Below are 20,252 nucleotides of genomic sequence, written 5' to 3' on the forward strand. Positions count from 1 at the left end.
CTGATTCGCTATACTAAAGTGACTCTATTGTCCGATTATTATATTTGAGTGTATCACTCTTAACTCTAACGAACTTATCCCTATGGGAATTAGTCATTTCTTTAAAGTATCATTCGCTATTGATTACATACTGTGACAAATTGTGTTCTGTGAATGATCAATGAATAAAATATTCATTTCCTTTGGAATTTTGCTATCTTATTGATATGCCTTTTGGTAAGGAAATTGTATTTCTAATTTTCTAATTGGTTAGTTCAAACATGATTACGTCTGGATTATTCAATAATAACATACAGGATTTGTACGCATGCGCTAGCGGCATTTTTTACCACGTGCGAAGGTTTGCTCACATTTTCACATACACAGCCAACAGAATGGCACGTCGTTTCGATCGAAACATCAAAAGAAGAAAACGATCTATTAGGGCAATGAAATACAAAGCCCGCAAAAATAGAAAGTTCTACTCCAATGTTCTTTATGCAAGAGAACATGTATTCAATCTGACCAAAAACAAGTTAACAGATAGTGAATACTTATTATTAGCAAAAGGGCTGAAATTCATCCCAACACCTTCGACAAAAGTCGCAAAAAACGACTTACTCAAAGATTTTGATGAACTTGCACGTAAAATGAGATGTAAGTTCAATTTCAAGACTAATAACGATGAGATTCATCCTTTCTACACAAAGAGTGGATATGAACCACCTAAGATGATTGGTGCACTTGAAACCTACATCGATAAGACCAAACTTGAACTTTCCTCAATTCAGATAAAAAAATGCTCTGATAATTTATCTCAACTTGAGAGAAGAGCACTTAACCAGTTACGATATCGCCACGATATTGTAATTAAAAAGGCAGACAAAAACAACATATGTGTTGTTATGAACAAACACGATTATATTAAGGAGGGCGATCGCCAATTGAACACTAAATATTACGAAATAATTGACGATTTTGATTTATCATTGCTCCAAAGGAATATTGAAAATAAAATCAATGAACTTAAGGCAAATGGGTATCTAGATAAAGTTACATATAGATTTTTAATGGATATTACGTATCCACGAATAGGTAGATTATACTTACTACCTAAACTTCACAAATTAGATCAGACGATGTTTGATCTTATCAAAGAACAGGGCCACTACAATCAAGAAATCATTTGCCCGGCACGACCTATTATCTCGCAATGCGGGTCGGCGACGGAACGAATCAGCCAATATGTTGATTACTTCCTAATACCAATAGTCAAAACACAATCCACTTACATCAGAGATAGCTCTGATTTCATAATAAAAATAGAAAAACTTAGACCGCAAGCAGAATGCATAATGGTCAGTTATGATGTAACATCCCTGTATACAAATATGCAGTTCAACGAATTACTCACAGCTGTCAGTGAAGCATACTCTAAATTCAACAAAGGAGAATTTAAAATTCCTTCGCCACCTACAGATGATCTTCTGTGGTTGTTACAAACAATATTAGAAAATAATGTCTTTGAATTTAATTCTAAGAAATATAAACAAATTATAGGCTGCGCAATGGGCTCAAAATGCAGTCCTGAAGTGTGCGATATCAGAATGTATGAAGTCACTTCGGAAATTCTTAACAAATTTCCATTTCAACATAATATTGTTTATCACGGTCGATATCGAGATGATGGATTTATAATCTATCATGGGGAAATGGATGAAATTCATCAATTTTTCCAAATAGCAAATTCACATCATCCTCTGTTAAAATTCACATATGAAATTTCTGACAAAGAAATGAACTTCCTTGACATCACCCTATTTAAGGGAGAAAGGTTTGAATTAGAAGGAATTCTTGATGTCAAAACTTTCATAAAACCTACTAATACTTTCCAGTATCTGGAACGCAATAGTGCACATAGCCCTTCTGTTTTCAAGGGAATTATTAAAGGCGAAATCATTCGTCATTTACGCAATACTAGCGATTCTAATATTTTTCACAATGCGATCGAGAAGTTCAAATTTTCTCTGTTGAAAAGAGGATATAATGAAAATGAGATTAACAGTTCAATGAACAATGTTCTAGAAAACTACAAAAGAGACCATTTAAATCAAAAAAAGAAAGTTAACAGTAATTCTGATATACCATTGGTCATGGTTACAAAATACAACCCAGCCATTAGCAATATCAAAAAGAAATTGCTAAAATACTGGCACACTCTATCAAGAGAGCCCGAACTCAAAGATATATTCAAAGACAAACCAATTATTGCATATAAAAAACACAGGAGTTTAGGAGATCTCCTAACAAGTTCTAAACTTTAATAAAAGTTAGTAAAGCCTCACTTACTGGTCAATTACAATGTAATCAACCATATCATTTACTGACATATCTCAGTCAGAGACAGTTAACAAATTATCGCTTTCTTGCATATTTATTTACACAAACAACTTTCATCTGTGTTTATTATTTAAACATTACGTGACCTTGGGAAATTCCCTTACCGGTTCTACTATTTAAAAAGAACATACCGGTATATAATAAAACAAATAAAATGAATATACAATATTGATATATATAAGTGGATTCCTGATGATGGCGGACTTATATAACTAATTATAATTAGTATAGAATATCTATTTATTGCTTGGCCTGTTATCACACCGCCGAAACACTAAATTAGTGTCGGATCTAAGTGAAAACGGGGTTCGTGGCTTGATGGGAGTCACTTTTTTACTACATGTTACGTCTGGACAATGTCCGAATGACTCTAACTGCTCGTGAATCGCCGACTTTGTCTGCGATCCGAACTTCCTTTCATTTGATCTAATCTAATTGATTTGTTTCGGCAAGAACTCGATATTCACACCCTTTTGCCGTTCTGACCACCCAAAAGTTGGTCATTATCACTCTGATTTCATCATGAACAGATTGTCACTCTCTAAAAAACAAAACATCAAAATGGATGTTGACGATTTACCTAGTAATCAAGAACAATTTGCAAAAATGCAAAATGAACTTGAAGACCAGTTCGATTATGGATTGAATCTAACAGATTTTGATTCACCCGATGTCAAATCGGACAATTTCTCTACTACTGTGTCCATTGCCTGTGATAATTTCACTGAAAAACTGGGAACACGACACCAACTGGCCTGTGCAAGGGAGGGAATTTATTTTTCAATGAAAAATAATACGTTGCCACCATTCATGAAATGGAATATCAGCTGCAATCCCAATCTTGGAGATAAGGACATTGACATTTTGTTCCAATCTCTTTGGAAGGAAAAGGCTGATTCTTTGAAAAGGGAATTTATGCAAGAATCCATCAAATTCTTGGAGGATAAAATTGAAGAAACTAATAATCAATTAAAAGAAATCAGACATGAGGCTCTCCAAAAAATCGGAACAGCCACTTCCACCTCAGGATTAGCCCGAAACGAGCTCAATACCCGTATGAATGCCAGCAAGGAAAAATTTGATAAGGAACTGTTGCAATTTTGCACAGCAATAAGAACCAAACCTAAACAGGCGGCTGGAAAAAACAAATCCACTACCGGTACCTCATATAGAGGAGGCAAAGGCAAAGGACATAAAGGGCGAAAATTTTCACCTTACTAAGTGACTTTAATGTCCAGTTATAAAAACTTGAGTGTATCACTCATGCGCAACTGAACTGATTCGCTATACTAAAGTGACTCTATTGTCCGATTATTATATTTGAGTGTATCACTCTTAACTCTAACGAACTTATCCCTATGGGAATTAGTCATTTCTTTAAAGTATCATTCGCTATTGATTACATACTGTGACAAATTGTGTTCTGTGAATGATCAATGAATAAAATATTCATTTCCTTTGGAATTTTGCTATCTTATTGATATGCCTTTTGGTAAGGAAATTGTATTTCTAATTTTCTAATTGGTTAGTTCAAACATGATTACGTCTGGATTATTCAATAATAACATACAGGATTTGTACGCATGCGCTAGCGGCATTTTTTACCACGTGCGAAGGTTTGCTCACATTTTCACATACACAGCCAACAGAATGGCACGTCGTTTCGATCGAAACATCAAAAGAAGAAAACGATCTATTAGGGCAATGAAATACAAAGCCCGCAAAAATAGAAAGTTCTACTCCAATGTTCTTTATGCAAGAGAACATGTATTCAATCTGACCAAAAACAAGTTAACAGATAGTGAATACTTATTATTAGCAAAAGGGCTGAAATTCATCCCAACACCTTCGACAAAAGTCGCAAAAAACGACTTACTCAAAGATTTTGATGAACTTGCACGTAAAATGAGATGTAAGTTCAATTTCAAGACTAATAACGATGAGATTCATCCTTTCTACACAAAGAGTGGATATGAACCACCTAAGATGATTGGTGCACTTGAAACCTACATCGATAAGACCAAACTTGAACTTTCCTCAATTCAGATAAAAAAATGCTCTGATAATTTATCTCAACTTGAGAGAAGAGCACTTAACCAGTTACGATATCGCCACGATATTGTAATTAAAAAGGCAGACAAAAACAACATATGTGTTGTTATGAACAAACACGATTATATTAAGGAGGGCGATCGCCAATTGAACACTAAATATTACGAAATAATTGACGATTTTGATTTATCATTGCTCCAAAGGAATATTGAAAATAAAATCAATGAACTTAAGGCAAATGGGTATCTAGATAAAGTTACATATAGATTTTTAATGGATATTACGTATCCACGAATAGGTAGATTATACTTACTACCTAAACTTCACAAATTAGATCAGACGATGTTTGATCTTATCAAAGAACAGGGCCACTACAATCAAGAAATCATTTGCCCGGCACGACCTATTATCTCGCAATGCGGGTCGGCGACGGAACGAATCAGCCAATATGTTGATTACTTCCTAATACCAATAGTCAAAACACAATCCACTTACATCAGAGATAGCTCTGATTTCATAATAAAAATAGAAAAACTTAGACCGCAAGCAGAATGCATAATGGTCAGTTATGATGTAACATCCCTGTATACAAATATGCAGTTCAACGAATTACTCACAGCTGTCAGTGAAGCATACTCTAAATTCAACAAAGGAGAATTTAAAATTCCTTCGCCACCTACAGATGATCTTCTGTGGTTGTTACAAACAATATTAGAAAATAATGTCTTTGAATTTAATTCTAAGAAATATAAACAAATTATAGGCTGCGCAATGGGCTCAAAATGCAGTCCTGAAGTGTGCGATATCAGAATGTATGAAGTCACTTCGGAAATTCTTAACAAATTTCCATTTCAACATAATATTGTTTATCACGGTCGATATCGAGATGATGGATTTATAATCTATCATGGGGAAATGGATGAAATTCATCAATTTTTCCAAATAGCAAATTCACATCATCCTCTGTTAAAATTCACATATGAAATTTCTGACAAAGAAATGAACTTCCTTGACATCACCCTATTTAAGGGAGAAAGGTTTGAATTAGAAGGAATTCTTGATGTCAAAACTTTCATAAAACCTACTAATACTTTCCAGTATCTGGAACGCAATAGTGCACATAGCCCTTCTGTTTTCAAGGGAATTATTAAAGGCGAAATCATTCGTCATTTACGCAATACTAGCGATTCTAATATTTTTCACAATGCGATCGAGAAGTTCAAATTTTCTCTGTTGAAAAGAGGATATAATGAAAATGAGATTAACAGTTCAATGAACAATGTTCTAGAAAACTACAAAAGAGACCATTTAAATCAAAAAAAGAAAGTTAACAGTAATTCTGATATACCATTGGTCATGGTTACAAAATACAACCCAGCCATTAGCAATATCAAAAAGAAATTGCTAAAATACTGGCACACTCTATCAAGAGAGCCCGAACTCAAAGATATATTCAAAGACAAACCAATTATTGCATATAAAAAACACAGGAGTTTAGGAGATCTCCTAACAAGTTCTAAACTTTAATAAAAGTTAGTAAAGCCTCACTTACTGGTCAATTACAATGTAATCAACCATATCATTTACTGACATATCTCAGTCAGAGACAGTTAACAAATTATCGCTTTCTTGCATATTTATTTACACAAACAACTTTCATCTGTGTTTATTATTTAAACATTACGTGACCTTGGGAAATTCCCTTACCGGTTCTACTATTTAAAAAGAACATACCGGTATATAATAAAACAAATAAAATGAATATACAATATTGATATATATAAGTGGATTCCTGATGATGGCGGACTTATATAACTAATTATAATTAGTATAGAATATCTATTTATTGCTTGGCCTGTTATCACACCGCCGAAACACTAAATTAGTGTCGGATCTAAGTGAAAACGGGGTTCGTGGCTTGATGGGAGTCACTTTTTTACTACTTGGCACACTCTATCAAGAGAGCCCGAACTCAAAGATATATTCAAAGACAAACCAATTATTGCATATAAAAAACACAGGAGTTTAGGAGATCTCCTAACAAGTTCTAAACTTTAATAAAAGTTAGTAAAGCCTCACTTACTGGTCAATTACAATGTAATCAACCATATCATTTACTGACATATCTCAGTCAGAGACAGTTAACAAATTATCGCTTTCTTGCATATTTATTTACACAAACAACTTTCATCTGTGTTTATTATTTAAACATTACGTGACCTTGGGAAATTCCCTTACCGGTTCTACTATTTAAAAAGAACATACCGGTATATAATAAAACAAATAAAATGAATATACAATATTGATATATATAAGTGGATTCCTGATGATGGCGGACTTATATAACTAATTATAATTAGTATAGAATATCTATTTATTGCTTGGCCTGTTATCACACCGCCGAAACACTAAATTAGTGTCGGATCTAAGTGAAAACGGGGTTCGTGGCTTGATGGGAGTCACTTTTTTACTACACAAACAAACAAACACATACTCACACACACACACACATACCTTGAAATTACTAAATTTCACACTAAAAAGATATTCCCATCAGATAACAATATTGAGTTAATCCCTGATTTCAAAGTTAGATTCAAATTACAAGACACAATTCACCAACATTTCAGAAGTCTGCTGATCCATCTTTCAAAGTAACATGGCAATTTAACACTACAAGGTTGTCTAGAGCTGTATTTTTAACAATTAGCATACCTTGATGAATTCAAAACTGCTTAGTTCCCTGAAGATGACAGCCTTGTCCACCGAATACAAAAATAAAAGAGAGCAATGGATATAAACAACAAAAAAACAGCAGAGACAGTCATAACACCAAGAAGGGCTGCAAACAAATCCTCCTCAGCCATTTTGGATTCATACAATTTCTTATCTTCCTGTCACATGTCTATCACTTGTTATGTCCAAGACACAGTTGCAAAAGTCCAAGAAGAACAAAGTATATTTACATCATAACAATGATTGCATTTACTAAAGTTTATGAAAGTAATTCAGCATTCAAAATTTAAAGTAAAGAAATATTATTTTCCACTTTATTAGAAGAAAAATTAATAAAGAATTTTGAATATTATATTCAATTAAATTATTATTATTTTTTTTTTTTTTTGGGTAAAAGTCTGAACTGAAATCTGAATTTTCGTTTAACTTTTTTAATATTCATTTCATTTAATTAAAAAATTTGATTATAATTGATTATTAATCAATTATGCCCAGCTGATTATTACCAATAATAAAATTAAATTTTTTTCTTATTTCCCATCACTAATTCAAATACAATTTTTTTTATTTTGCTCTCTGTCTCTCACCCCCCCCCCCCCCACACACTTACTTAGCTTGAAAATTACTAAATCTTGCACTAAAAGGATATTTCCATCAGATTACAAAATTGAGTTACAGAGTCCCAAAGTACATGAAAAATTTTCAAAACTCCCATATGGACATGTTTTGAGATATTTTTTACCAAAAATAAGTCAATAGGTAGGTAAGAAAATAAAATAATTTTTTTTTTAAATAAACTCCTTCTTTTCCTCCCCTAAAATTGAATTAAAATTGCATAAGAGTTATCAAATGAATATATTCTTGATCAGAGCATCTTTAAAATAATGTTTGTTTGCCCTATCCCAACTCAGGGTAAAATAAAATTAAGTTGGTAACTTGGTGGGGAACTTTTTTTTTACATAAAATTTCCTCTGACTTGTCGATAAGATATGGGGGAAAAAAAATTTAAAAATTTATTTCTTGGAGGTTAAAAAAAAGTTTTGAGTAGGTCCATTTTTAACAAGTGGGTTGGAAGAGGGCAAACAATTTTTTAAAGATAGCATCATCACAGTCACAGTTGCTTGCTCTTACAGAGAACCCTGGAAACTCCAAGGTCAAATATGTTGGTACTCAAAGAAGGCTCTTGTTACAAGGAATGCACATGTGCAATATTTCAAAAGCAATGCGCAAGGTCAAAGTTTTTGGACAAATAGATTAACAGACAAAATCAACTATGTGTGGTCAATAATTATTCATAATCAATTATAATTTTGATCTGATTGCCTTAAATATTAGTAGTCCCAAAAAACTTGCAGTTCCACAAGTCTAGATAAAATATCAACTCTCTGCAGTCCCTCTGTAGTCCCATAAAAGTTGGCTTTAGCATAAGTCTAAAGGTCACTATAAAATCTCTGTAGTCCCACAAAACTTGATCGCAATTCCAAAACTCTAGACAGAAAACTCTAGATAGAATATCATTTCTCTGTAGTCCCAGAAAACTTGGCCTAGTCCCACAAGTTTAGAGGCTACTATGTAATCTTGTTGTAGTCTCACAAAACTTAACCATAGTCCCAGAAGTCTAGATAGGCTTATCATATCTCCATATAGTCCCAAAAACTTTACCACCATTCCACAATTCTAGGTAAAATATCATTTACCTATAGTCCAACAATATTGCAAAAGAAATTACCAACTTATTTTTTTGTTTGTTTACTTAATATTTTGGGATTAATATACGAGATAAATATGCTAAATATAAATATTACTATGAAATACAAATAATTAACACCACCTGTGTGAAATAACTGTTTTACAACTGATATACAGCTTCTATGAATTATTCTTATTTGTGAAGAAATGTTTTGTTCATTTCAATACAGAAAGAAGATCTTTTAACCAGTTAAAAAATATAGCAACAAATATTGTATTGTGGCTCATATATTGTAATGCTTATCAATATAAAAATGATAGCATCATCCCAATCCTAACTATGATACTCATATTTACTACCAAACTTGGCCATATCACATAATTTACTTATTTAATAAACTGATCACCTACCTTAATTTTCTATGGCCAACAAAAAAAATACACAGCAGCAACAAAACAAAATATTAAATCAAATACGAAAGAAACTCCTAAAAATAAATTCAAACTAAAATGCCCATAAAATGTCCATGAAGAAGAATTGAAAAAGTAAGCTAGGGCTTTCAGCAACAAATTCAGTGTTACATAAACACCAAGAACAAACATCTCCTGCTTCTTCATCTCAAATATTTCTATGGTATTTTCTACAATCTTTTAATTTCCTGTCACATGTCCATCACTCAATCCTTGGAAATACAAAAAGACTCATTATTCACAAAGCACTGGTCAAAGTGTCACAAGTCCCGTCAGACATCTACTAAAGTACAAGTCACACAAAACATTGATCATATAGTCCTGCAAGATCAGAGATGTTTCTTATATTCAACAAAACTTTGGTCATAGTCCCACAAGTATGGAGTAACTTGAGAATAAAACTTTTCTTTAATACATTTTGAAAAATAGAATAAGTCTTAGAATGTTTTATTTACCCAGTATTCACCTTTTTAAGATGTATCTTGAGAAAACATCATACATTACAGCACTTAAACTATTCAATTTTCTTAATTTTGTTACAATTAACAGTAAAAATACAGAGAAAGCAACAATATACAATTATTGTTGTTTTTGAGGTCAATATGATGATTTAGTCACCTGATGATGCCATTTTACTTGTTTATATTTTCTAAAGTCCTAGTCAAATGCAATGAGAGAAAAAGGGTTAAATGAACATTACCAGTCATATTTATTTGGAATTTTTAAAATTTACTTTTTTTGCTATGAAAAAAAAACCCATAATGTCAGGCACTTTTATCTGATTGGCTGCTGCACAGAATTGCGATAGCATATCAACGAATCACAGTTTAGGTTACACATATGTGTTCGGCAATCCCAAACGCTTTTTCCATAGTTAACATACGTGCACACCGTATTGCAAACAAATCCACTGGCCGGTGCATTTAGCAGTTTGAGAAAGGTAAAGCTATATTATTTCTGAATGGTATTTAATGCCAGTGACATGTACGACGTGTCTTATATCATTTTAAAACAAAATTCACTCATTTTTATGGGATCATGATATTACCATAAATAGCAAACTTATAAACATATTTTCAAAATTGAAGAGTTCCAACTCTCTGATTGGTTGTCTATAATTGACTAATTTGCAAAATAAATGATAAGGTTTCAGCAACTTTGCCCATGGGTGATAGGTATAAAATACGAGATCATCCTTGGGTATCTGACAATGTTGTCACATGATTTTGTTTATTTTTTTTTACTTTCAAAAAACTAATTATTTAAATGCATTGTCTCTTTCTCTGATAGGTATTTGTGTACAAACAATAACATGGACAGTCAACAAAGATATTGTACTTCACAACTATATATACTCACTTAATGTCCTTCAAAGAAGAATAAACTTTTCAACCTGAAAATCAGAGATGATGCAAAAGGCACGGCAAGCATGGAATTCCGGAAATGAAAAAAAAGTTAAGCAACAAAATCCATGTATGAAGATTTCTAAAACATCTAAGTTAAAATCTGAACAGAAAGAGCATGCTTGTGAGTAGTCATAAGGAGAATAAAACAAAATAAATCCAACAGGAATATCCTCCATCTTGAAGACAACTAAGTAACTTTAAGTCCAGCATATGTTCTTCTTGTGATGAAACTTATTTTAAAAGATATGAACAAAATGTTGATCAACGTTTCATAAGTCGAAAAAGGTATCTCTACAACTACAAGTCCCACAAATCCTTGGTCATAGTCCCAGACTCCATACTAAAAACATTTCTCATATAAGTCTCAAAAGATATTGGTCAAAGTCCTTTAAGTTTAGAATGGCATCTCTTCTACTACAAGTCCCTCAAAACATTGGTCATAGTCACACAAATCCATACTAAAAACATTTCTCTTATGTAAGTCCCACAAGACATTGGTCAAAGTCCCATAAGTCCAGAAAGGCATCTCTTCTACTACAAGTCCCAAAAAAACCTTGGCCATAGTCCCACAAATCCATACTAGAAACATTTCTCAAACAAGTCTCACAAGACATTGGTCAAAGTCCCATAAGTTCAGAACAGCATCTCTTCTACTACAAGTCCCACAAAATCTTGGCCATACTCCCACAACTCCATACTAGAAACATTTCTCATATAAGTCTCACAAGACCTCGGTCAAAGTCCCATAAGTTCAGAAAAGCATCTCTTGTACTGCAAGTCCCACAAAACCTTGGACATAGTTCCACAAGTACAAAAGAGGCACCTTTCTACTACAAGTCCCACAACACCTTGGTCCAAGTCCCTCAACTCCATACTAAAAACATTTCTCAAACAAGTCTCACAAGACATTGGTCAAAGTCCCATAAGTTCAGAAAAGCATTTCTTCTACTACAAGTCCCAAAAACCTTGACCATAGTCCCACAACTCCATACTAAAAACATTTCTCATATAAGTCTCACAAGACATTGGTCAAAGTCCCATAAGTTCAGAAAAGCATCTCTTGTACTGCAAGTCCCACAAAACCTTGGATATAGTTCCACAAGTACAAAAGAGGCACCTCCTTAACTACAAGTCCCACAAAACATTGGTCAAAGTCCCACAAGTCCATACTAAAAACATTTCTCAAACAAGTCTCACAAGACACTGGTCAAAGTCCCAAAAGTTCAGAACAGCACCTCTTCTACTACAAGTCCCACAAAATCTTGGCCATAGTCCCACAACTCCATACTAGAAACATTTCTCATATAAGTCTCACAAGACCTCGGTCAAAGTCCCATAAGTTCAGAAAAGCATCTCTTGTACTGCAAGTCCCACAAAACCTTGGACATAGTTCCACAAGTACAAAAGAGGCACCTCTTCTACTACAAGTCCCCAAAACCTTGGTCAAAGTTCCTCAACTCCATACTAAAACATTTCTCAAACAAGTCTCACAAGAAATTGGTCAAAGTCCCGTAGGTTCAGAAAAGCATTTCTTCTACTACAAGTCCCACAAACCTTGGCCATAGTCCCACAACTCCATACTAAAAACATTTCTCATATAAGTCTCACAAGACATTGGTCAAAGTTCCATAAGTTCAGAACAGCATCTCTTCTACTACAAGTCCCACAAAATCTTGGCCATAGTCCCACAACTCCATACTAGAAACATTTCTCATATAAGTCTCACAAGACCTCGGTCAAAGTCCCATAAGTTCAGAAAAGCATCTCTTGTACCGCAAGTCCCACAAAACCTTGGACATAGTTCCACAAGTACAAAAGAGGCACCTCTTCTACTACAAGTCCCAAAAAACCTTGGTCAAAGTCCCTCAACTCCATACTAAAAACATTTCTCAAACAAGTCTCACAAGACCTTGGTCAAAGTCCCATAAGTTCAGAAAAGCATCTCTTGTACTGCAAGTCCCACAAAACCTTGGACATAGTTCTGCAAGTACAAAAGAGGCACCTCTTCTACTACAAGTCCCACAAAACCTTGGTCAAAGTCCCTCAACTCCATACTTAAAACATCTCTCAAACAAGTCTCACAAGACATTGGTCAAAGTCCCATAAGTTCAGAAAAGCATTCTTCTACTACAAGTCCCACAAACCTTGGCCATAGTCCCACAACTCAATACTAAAAACATTTCTCATATAAGTCTCAAAAGACATTGGTCAAAGTCCCTTAAGTTCAGAACAGCATTTCTTCTACTACAAGTCCCAAAAAAATCTTGGCCACAGTCCCACAACTCCATACAAGAAACATTTCTCATATAAGTCTCACAAGACATTGGTCAAAGTCTCACAAGTCCATACTAAAAACATTTCTCAAACAAGTCTCACAAGACATTGGTCAAAGTCCCATAAGTTCAGAACAGCATCTCTTCTACTACAAGTCCCACAAAATCTTGGCCATACTCCCACAACTCCATACTAGAAACTTTTCTCATATAAGTCTCACAAGACCTCGGTCAAAGTCCCATAAGTTCAGAAAAGCATCTCTTGTACTGCAAGTCCCACAAAACCTTGGACATAGTTCCACAAGTACAAAAGAGGCACCTTTCTACTACAAGTCCCACAACACCTTGGTCCAAGTCCCTCAACTCCATACTAAAAACATTTCTCATATAAGTCTCACAAGACATTGGTCAAAGTCCCATAAGTTCAGAAAAGCATCTCTTCTACTACAAGTCCCACAAAATCTTGGCCATAGTCCCACAACTCCATACTAGAAACATTTCTTATATAAGTCTCACAAGACATTGGTCAAAGTCCCTTAAGTTCAGAAAAGCATCTCTTGTACTGCAAGTCCCACAAACCTTGGACATAGTTCCACAAGTACAAAAGAGGCAGCTCCTTAACTACAAGTCCCACAAAACATTGGTCAAAGTCCCACAAGTCCATACTAGAAACATTTCTCAAACAAGTCTCACAAGACATTGGTCAAAGTCCCATAAGTCAATAATTATTTGAATAATTATGGGCCTTTCATTTATCTCCTTATTCTCTTACTCCATCATTTTGAGGAATCAAAGCTTACTGATTACAGTGTGATTATGAAATTATTTTCTGCACGCAATCATTAAAATATCATTGCTATAACAAGTTCAATCATGAAAGACATCAGTAAACAATTAATATTAAGTTGAGATGTAAAATGTTGATATAATTAGCTAACAATAATTAGCTTATTACAAGTGTATTGTCCCTAAACATCCAGATGACAGAGATAATTTGATTAGAAGTAACTTATACGTTTATAAACGTTTAATTTAAGAAAGTTATTTCTGCCAGAGACATGTAATGTGTCTGTTTAGGCTAAACAGCATCATTATTTAACTAAAACAACTTTAAAAAGTGTGTTAAAATCATATTGCATATTGTTTGTTGTGAGCAAAAAAATCAGTGCAGGGTACTTAATTTCCAATACTGACAAGTTTTTGTTGAGGAAATTCAAGTTATAAAAAAAATTGGTACTCAGCAAATTTTCCTGATACAAACATTTTAAATTAAATTAGTATATTAGAATATAAATTCCATAATGTTAAAAATTACATAACAAATAACATAACCTATCAAATAAAATTGTAATAATTATCCTCTTGCTCCATATTTTCAATATCAGTAAAAGTGATGATGCATTAATATTCATTTAACATACTGACTGCTTTCATCATCTTCTTTCATCACTTATATCACAAGAATTTACATACATTATTCCAAAAAATTGGTATACTACATAAAATCAGAAGGAAACAGAAACTTACCTTTAACTTTTAACAGCTCAGTTCATCTTCAGTAGTGGCCATTTTCAATCATTAAACTCTTGAGATGTTCCAAACAGCAAATGAAAGTGAGGACACTGTATGTTATATTGTAAAAATCCGAGAGGTTCCGAAATTGAAAACCAAAATGAGGCTAGCAGAAAATTTATGATGATGTCCATCACATAGACAGATTTTGTCCAACCAATCTGTCCAAAATTTTGTGGGACTTCATCAAACAAAGTGAAAATTATCAATGTGGGACTTCAGAAACTGACAAATTTTGAAAAATTTTGTGGGACTTTTTTTTTAGTCCCAGAAGGTCAAAAAAGTCTCACAATATCCCCCTCGTACAAACGGACGGACAGACGGACAGACGGACGGACGACGGACAACGGGTGATCAGAAAAGCTCACTTGAGCTTTCAGCTCAGGTGAGCTAAAAACCGAAAATAATATTTGATCTAGTGTTTAATTGCTTCATTTTGTATACTTAAATTACATTGTAGTTCAAATATTCAAAAGTAATTGCATGGAAAACCTTAGATCCAAAAAAACAATCCCAGTCAAGCACAGTGACTTTATAAGATAATGCCACGGTGTTAGTATGGACATAACATCCGAAATTGTGGTTATGAAGATGTTGCATTGAAACCCATTTTCCATTTATAGAACACAAGTTACACCATTTGACCCAAGATGCAATCTTAACCTAGGTCATCCCTAGATGACCAACCTAAGTTTCTTGTAGGTCCCAGACCAAATCTTTCTCAAATTCTAGGACTGCATTATTCTGTACCTCTTGTTCAATGGTTTCCAAGTCATCATCACTGTATTTTTGGGAGATGTGGAGAATTATTGAAGCACAGGTATCTGCATGGAATCCCATGAAGACGTCTCCTGTCTTATACTCTGATTTCTTCTCCCTGAAGAAAAAATTATGTAAAAAATAAAGTCTCCATCTTCATTCCTTCAAGCTAGCCCTGGGACCACATTGTTGACAGAGCTTGCAGAATCCACACTACATTAGGATGCATGCATATCAATATGACAAACTGTGCCCATGTGTCCTCAAATTTTTTTTTCAAGATATAGTCAAACCTTGTTATCTCAAACTTGATGGGACCAAGAAAAACTTCAAGATATCAGAGGATTCAAGATATCATGGGTAAAATACTTAAAGAAAAAATCATCAGGACTTTCAAATTACTTCAACATACCCATGGTATTCGAGATATCAGCGTTTGAGATACCAAAGTTCAACTGTTGCATCTTTTCTTATGTTCGTAAATTATATTTTTTCCCTTTGTTGCAGACTCAGCCTACCCTGGGAACCAACAATCAAAAAATTTGAATATACACTACTTGAACATGCTAGCCTAGCTATTAACATGCCCACTTGTCTAATTAAATTGATACATGTAACAAAATAAATTGCCGTATGAAAAATCAATATGGGAAAAAAAAATTAAATTGAATGCAAGATAAAGATTAGTTAACCTTGGGTTTCTTAAGTATAGTACTGTTGTCTTGACAAAGTCCTCTGCCCAATTTTGCAACTTCTGAGCCAGCCTGACTTGTACTGGGGACAACATGGTGGAAATGTTGAGGAAATGTTTCTCTAGTCTGTTGATCAGAGGAATGGGGAACTTACTGTACACAACCTCCTTCTCTGCTACAACTATCAATCTGCAAAGGAATTATAAATCATGTACATATAAGTCATTCATTGCTTCTTTTTGGCATTTTTCTTCTGTCTGTAAATGAGTATAATTACTGTATCTATTTGATTCACTGCTATTTACTGAGTCAATACCATTATCAAGATTGTGCAATTTTTTTCCTTCAATTTTTTTTTTTGAATTTTGATGAAGGTTTATGAAAGTTCATTACCTGAAATTCTTGTGAACCCTACACTTGACACGATGAGTTCCCAATCCAAGATCTACATATCTTTCTCCACCAAAGTAGACATAATACTGAAAAAAAAGGAGAAAAAAGTCAGTCACAGCTGTGCTGATTTAAAGCAAATGAATGTCGTCTTACGATTATCAGGCACATCTTTGTGCATGAAATTTATTTCAATTTCTTTTAATGACAAAACTACAAAACACTCAGATCAATTGAGGAAATTTTTTTGTTGAGCTTTTATACAGCAAAAAGTGATTTTCAAACCAAACAAAAAAATTACCTGATTAAGGGCATCATACAGACTCTCATACAGATTCTCCAAGTTCAGAAGAACCACAGTTTTTCCGGTTTCCATGCAGATCTTGATACGGTTAATATTTCTGCAAACCTAAAAAAAAAAAAGAGACCAAAAAAATCCTTTCCTTATTATGTCTATCAAGTTTATTCAACATTTTAAACCTCACATACATGTATATACTCAGTTATAAATGATATCCAAGAGTGTAACCAAATACAACAATTATATAAAACCCAGCATGACTTTTCACCATCATTATGAATATTTAAATTAAATGAAAGAAAAAGTAAGCAAGCTCACATACCCCATGCTCCCCAAAAACTCGACAATGCAAAACGTAATGAATGGCACAGTGCATTTTAAATACACAGTATAATTCAAAAAGGGGCATTACTTGCAAAAAATCATCATATCAAAACTTCCTGCATATAAGGACATTCAAATCTTTTATGTTACAAATTTAATTTGGCTGAAGTTTCTAGATAAATAATGGAATCAAACTTTCTTGACAATATACAAATCTATACATTATGTCTGAAATACCTACAAAGTTTCAGGAAATTCAGTGCAGGAGTTATGCTGACAAACTGTTATTTAAATTCCTCAGTGATTTCGATTTGTTAATGAGTGTAAGTCCATGTCCAACACATGACAATTTACACATTTAAATAATTGATGGAAACAAAATTATGATGTAGTCATATGAATTTGTTTATATACTGTACTTATGAAATTATTTAAGGCAATTAAAGCACCATTTTGAAGAGGGGGGGGGGGGGGGAACTATCCAAGATTTTGTGTGTGTGTTAAATCATTAATATTTTGATCTCAAAATCAATAGGGGTCTTTTAAGTTCATAAAATATTTCACACGAAATTTCATTAAAAAAGCTGATTCCAGTGGATTTCCTTATTACCTAGCTGGAAAGTTTCTTCAATAATAGGCAAAACTCTTAGGGCAAAAATAAAGGAATTGGAATTTCCTCTACACACTGTTTACTAAATATCTGCACAGTTTGATGAAATTCTGTGCAGCGGTTTATGAGGAGTTGCGCTGACAAACTGTTCATCTCTATATTCAAGATATGGCCAAAAATCTAAGTTGAAAAGTGCCGAAATTCCCAGAAAAAATAAAGGCATCAGAATTTCCTGGTAATATGCACATCTAAAATATTGTGTCCTAAATATCTGCAAAGTTTGACGAAATTCTATGAAGATCGAGGTTTATGAGGAGTTGCCCTGACAAAAAAAACAGGACTGACGGACTGACTGGTCAAAAACATAATTATACCCCCCGCAACTTGTTGTGTGGGGTATAATAAAACGTTTAAAATTAATTGCTTTCACAATCAAATATATGTTATTTTGGTCAACTAATTCCATCCATTTGAATGCAAATTGATCACTATTACAGTACATGCAATTGTGTTTAATCTTGTTCACTAGCTGTTACCTGTGTGTACTCTTGATCACTGGGAAAACTGCTACCAAATATTGTAATGGCATTCTTCATGGTCTGAATCTTCTGTTGTAAAACTGTCAAAGCTCCATAGTTTTCTGTCAGCAGTAGCAGGTACCGTGTATCACTTAGAAAAAGAGAAGATAACATTAATGTGACTAAAAAAACACTAGCAAGGTCATACACAGCATTGTATTCATTGACAACCTTGATCTTTCACAATTCACTTTGAGCAAGCCATAGGGCTGTATCAATATATCAATACCTATCGATATTCAAGAATGTATCATGTCGAACAAAATAACTTCCAATATGTATCAGACAGGCAGATTTTCTTATAATTCTAAGAAAAAGTTGGGAATTTCAATCACCAAAGGTTATATTTTCACTGTTTTGAATTAAAATTGATCAATAATTATTATGATATAATCATTAAGCAGATAGCACATCTTAAATAAATATTACAAAATACATAGACAACTTTATTTTAACATGTTCATTTCACAGTCATTAAAAGTTTGAATTTGAAGTGTAATTTGTAATGACAGTGAGACAAGAACTTCGATATGGATTATAAAACAATTAGTTTACATAAAACTCAAGACATACATTAACTCTTTACCCCTTAATGCCACGATTTGACGCACTGGCCATATCCTTAGAGTGTTTGCCTGGCTGCCCCTTGTACCGTTTTAGATGAATTGGAGTGCAGTTTAAAACTGAACTAATGGGGGTCAAAATATTTCATTTATGCTATGTATTATATATCACTGGATTCGTAATAAATTAAATTTTTCAAATCTATTAGCATAATTTTGATCGGAATTTTCTGTAAATAAATAATTCAGGTGAAAGCAGGTGTAAATCGCAAAATAGATATTTTCAACATGTAAAACGGCTTTAATAAGCCAAAATTGTCTGTATAAATAATAAAAATTATGTGTGATGATATAATTGATGGTTAAATTATAATTAATTATCAATTTTTTAAGTTTAATTCCTCAGAAATCAATAAATTGTAGTGCTACTTCAATGTCAATCTCGCCGACAAATTTTCAGACTTGGCTGATAAAACTTGATTTCTGAACGTTTTTGTTTATTTGAATGATCAAATTATATTAAAATAATTGTTTTCTACACCTTTACATTTATAAATATGTGTAAAATGGAAGGTATCTTCTGAAATTCTGAGAAACAGGTAACGAAATCGGCACTGCGCGGTCCCGAACTTCACAACATTTTCGTATCTTATTTTAATGTTTATTATACACATAGATCATTATAATTTTCAAAACTTTCAAGAAATAGGTAGCTTATAGCTTGAATTTCATGTAATGCTTTACTGGATGAGAAAATATTGCGTATTGACTGAGTTATATGCTCTAAAAACATCGTATGTAACAGTCCGCCATTTTGAATTTTGGTGGGACTTTCCAAGATTCTTTTTGTTTGTTTACACAGGTAAATCACGTGATTTCTAACTGTAGTATGATGCAGTCATCTATTGTTAACCTGCAGGTGGCCACCTGTGCTCTGACAATTTGTAAACAAGCGGTAATTTCAAGTCAAATCAACAATGAAATACACATGCGTCAAAAGTCGTCATTAAGGGTTTGAGACTAGGCGTCAAAAGTCGTCATTAAGGGGTAAAGGATGGAAAGGTCTAAGGGGAATAGAGTTAAATGATTTACAAGACTTTTCTGATAGATTTGTTAAAGTATCCAATATATCGGATATCGCATTATCAAATATTGTATCGTATCGGATTTTTTTGCTCAATAGTGATTACACAGTCCTACCAAGCCACCATAAAATCTACAGCTGCACATCAATGTGTAACAGTCATGTTGATTACTTCCATTTTTTTTTTTATCTTGACCTTTGGTTCATTGAGAATAAAACCTATTGATATCTTTCAAACATTTAGGTTGAAAAGTACTGAAGTTAGCATGTTACAAAAAAGGTGTTGATGAATGGATAGACAGACAGAATTCTACACTGATCAACATTTTCATTACCATATCAAGATATTGATGAAGGGCTCTTATTATAATAC

At 33.4% G+C, this 20,252-nt stretch overlaps 1 protein-coding gene across 1 annotated transcript in view; it reads right to left on the bottom strand.

Moving 5' to 3' along the window:
• LOC133178577 (E3 ubiquitin-protein ligase rnf213-alpha-like) overlaps positions 1–20,252 on the bottom strand; it is a 137,730-nt gene that overhangs the window by 45,936 nt on the left and 71,542 nt on the right. The window contains exons 48-52 of the mRNA XM_061313290.1: positions 18,191–18,323; positions 16,721–16,828; positions 16,423–16,508; positions 16,030–16,218; positions 15,329–15,455 (exon numbers count right to left, since the gene is read on the bottom strand). Of these exons, the coding sequence (XP_061169274.1) occupies positions 15,329–15,455; positions 16,030–16,218; positions 16,423–16,508; positions 16,721–16,828; positions 18,191–18,323 (643 nt within the window). The remainder of the gene's footprint in view (positions 1–15,328; positions 15,456–16,029; positions 16,219–16,422; positions 16,509–16,720; positions 16,829–18,190; positions 18,324–20,252) is intronic.

This window comes from Saccostrea echinata, unplaced genomic scaffold, assembly GCF_033153115.1.
Source record: "Saccostrea echinata isolate AGI-Se365-2 ecotype Australia unplaced genomic scaffold, CSIRO_AGI_Sech_v1 ptg000003l, whole genome shotgun sequence".
In the NCBI taxonomy this organism is placed as follows: domain Eukaryota; kingdom Metazoa; phylum Mollusca; class Bivalvia; order Ostreida; family Ostreidae; genus Saccostrea; species Saccostrea echinata.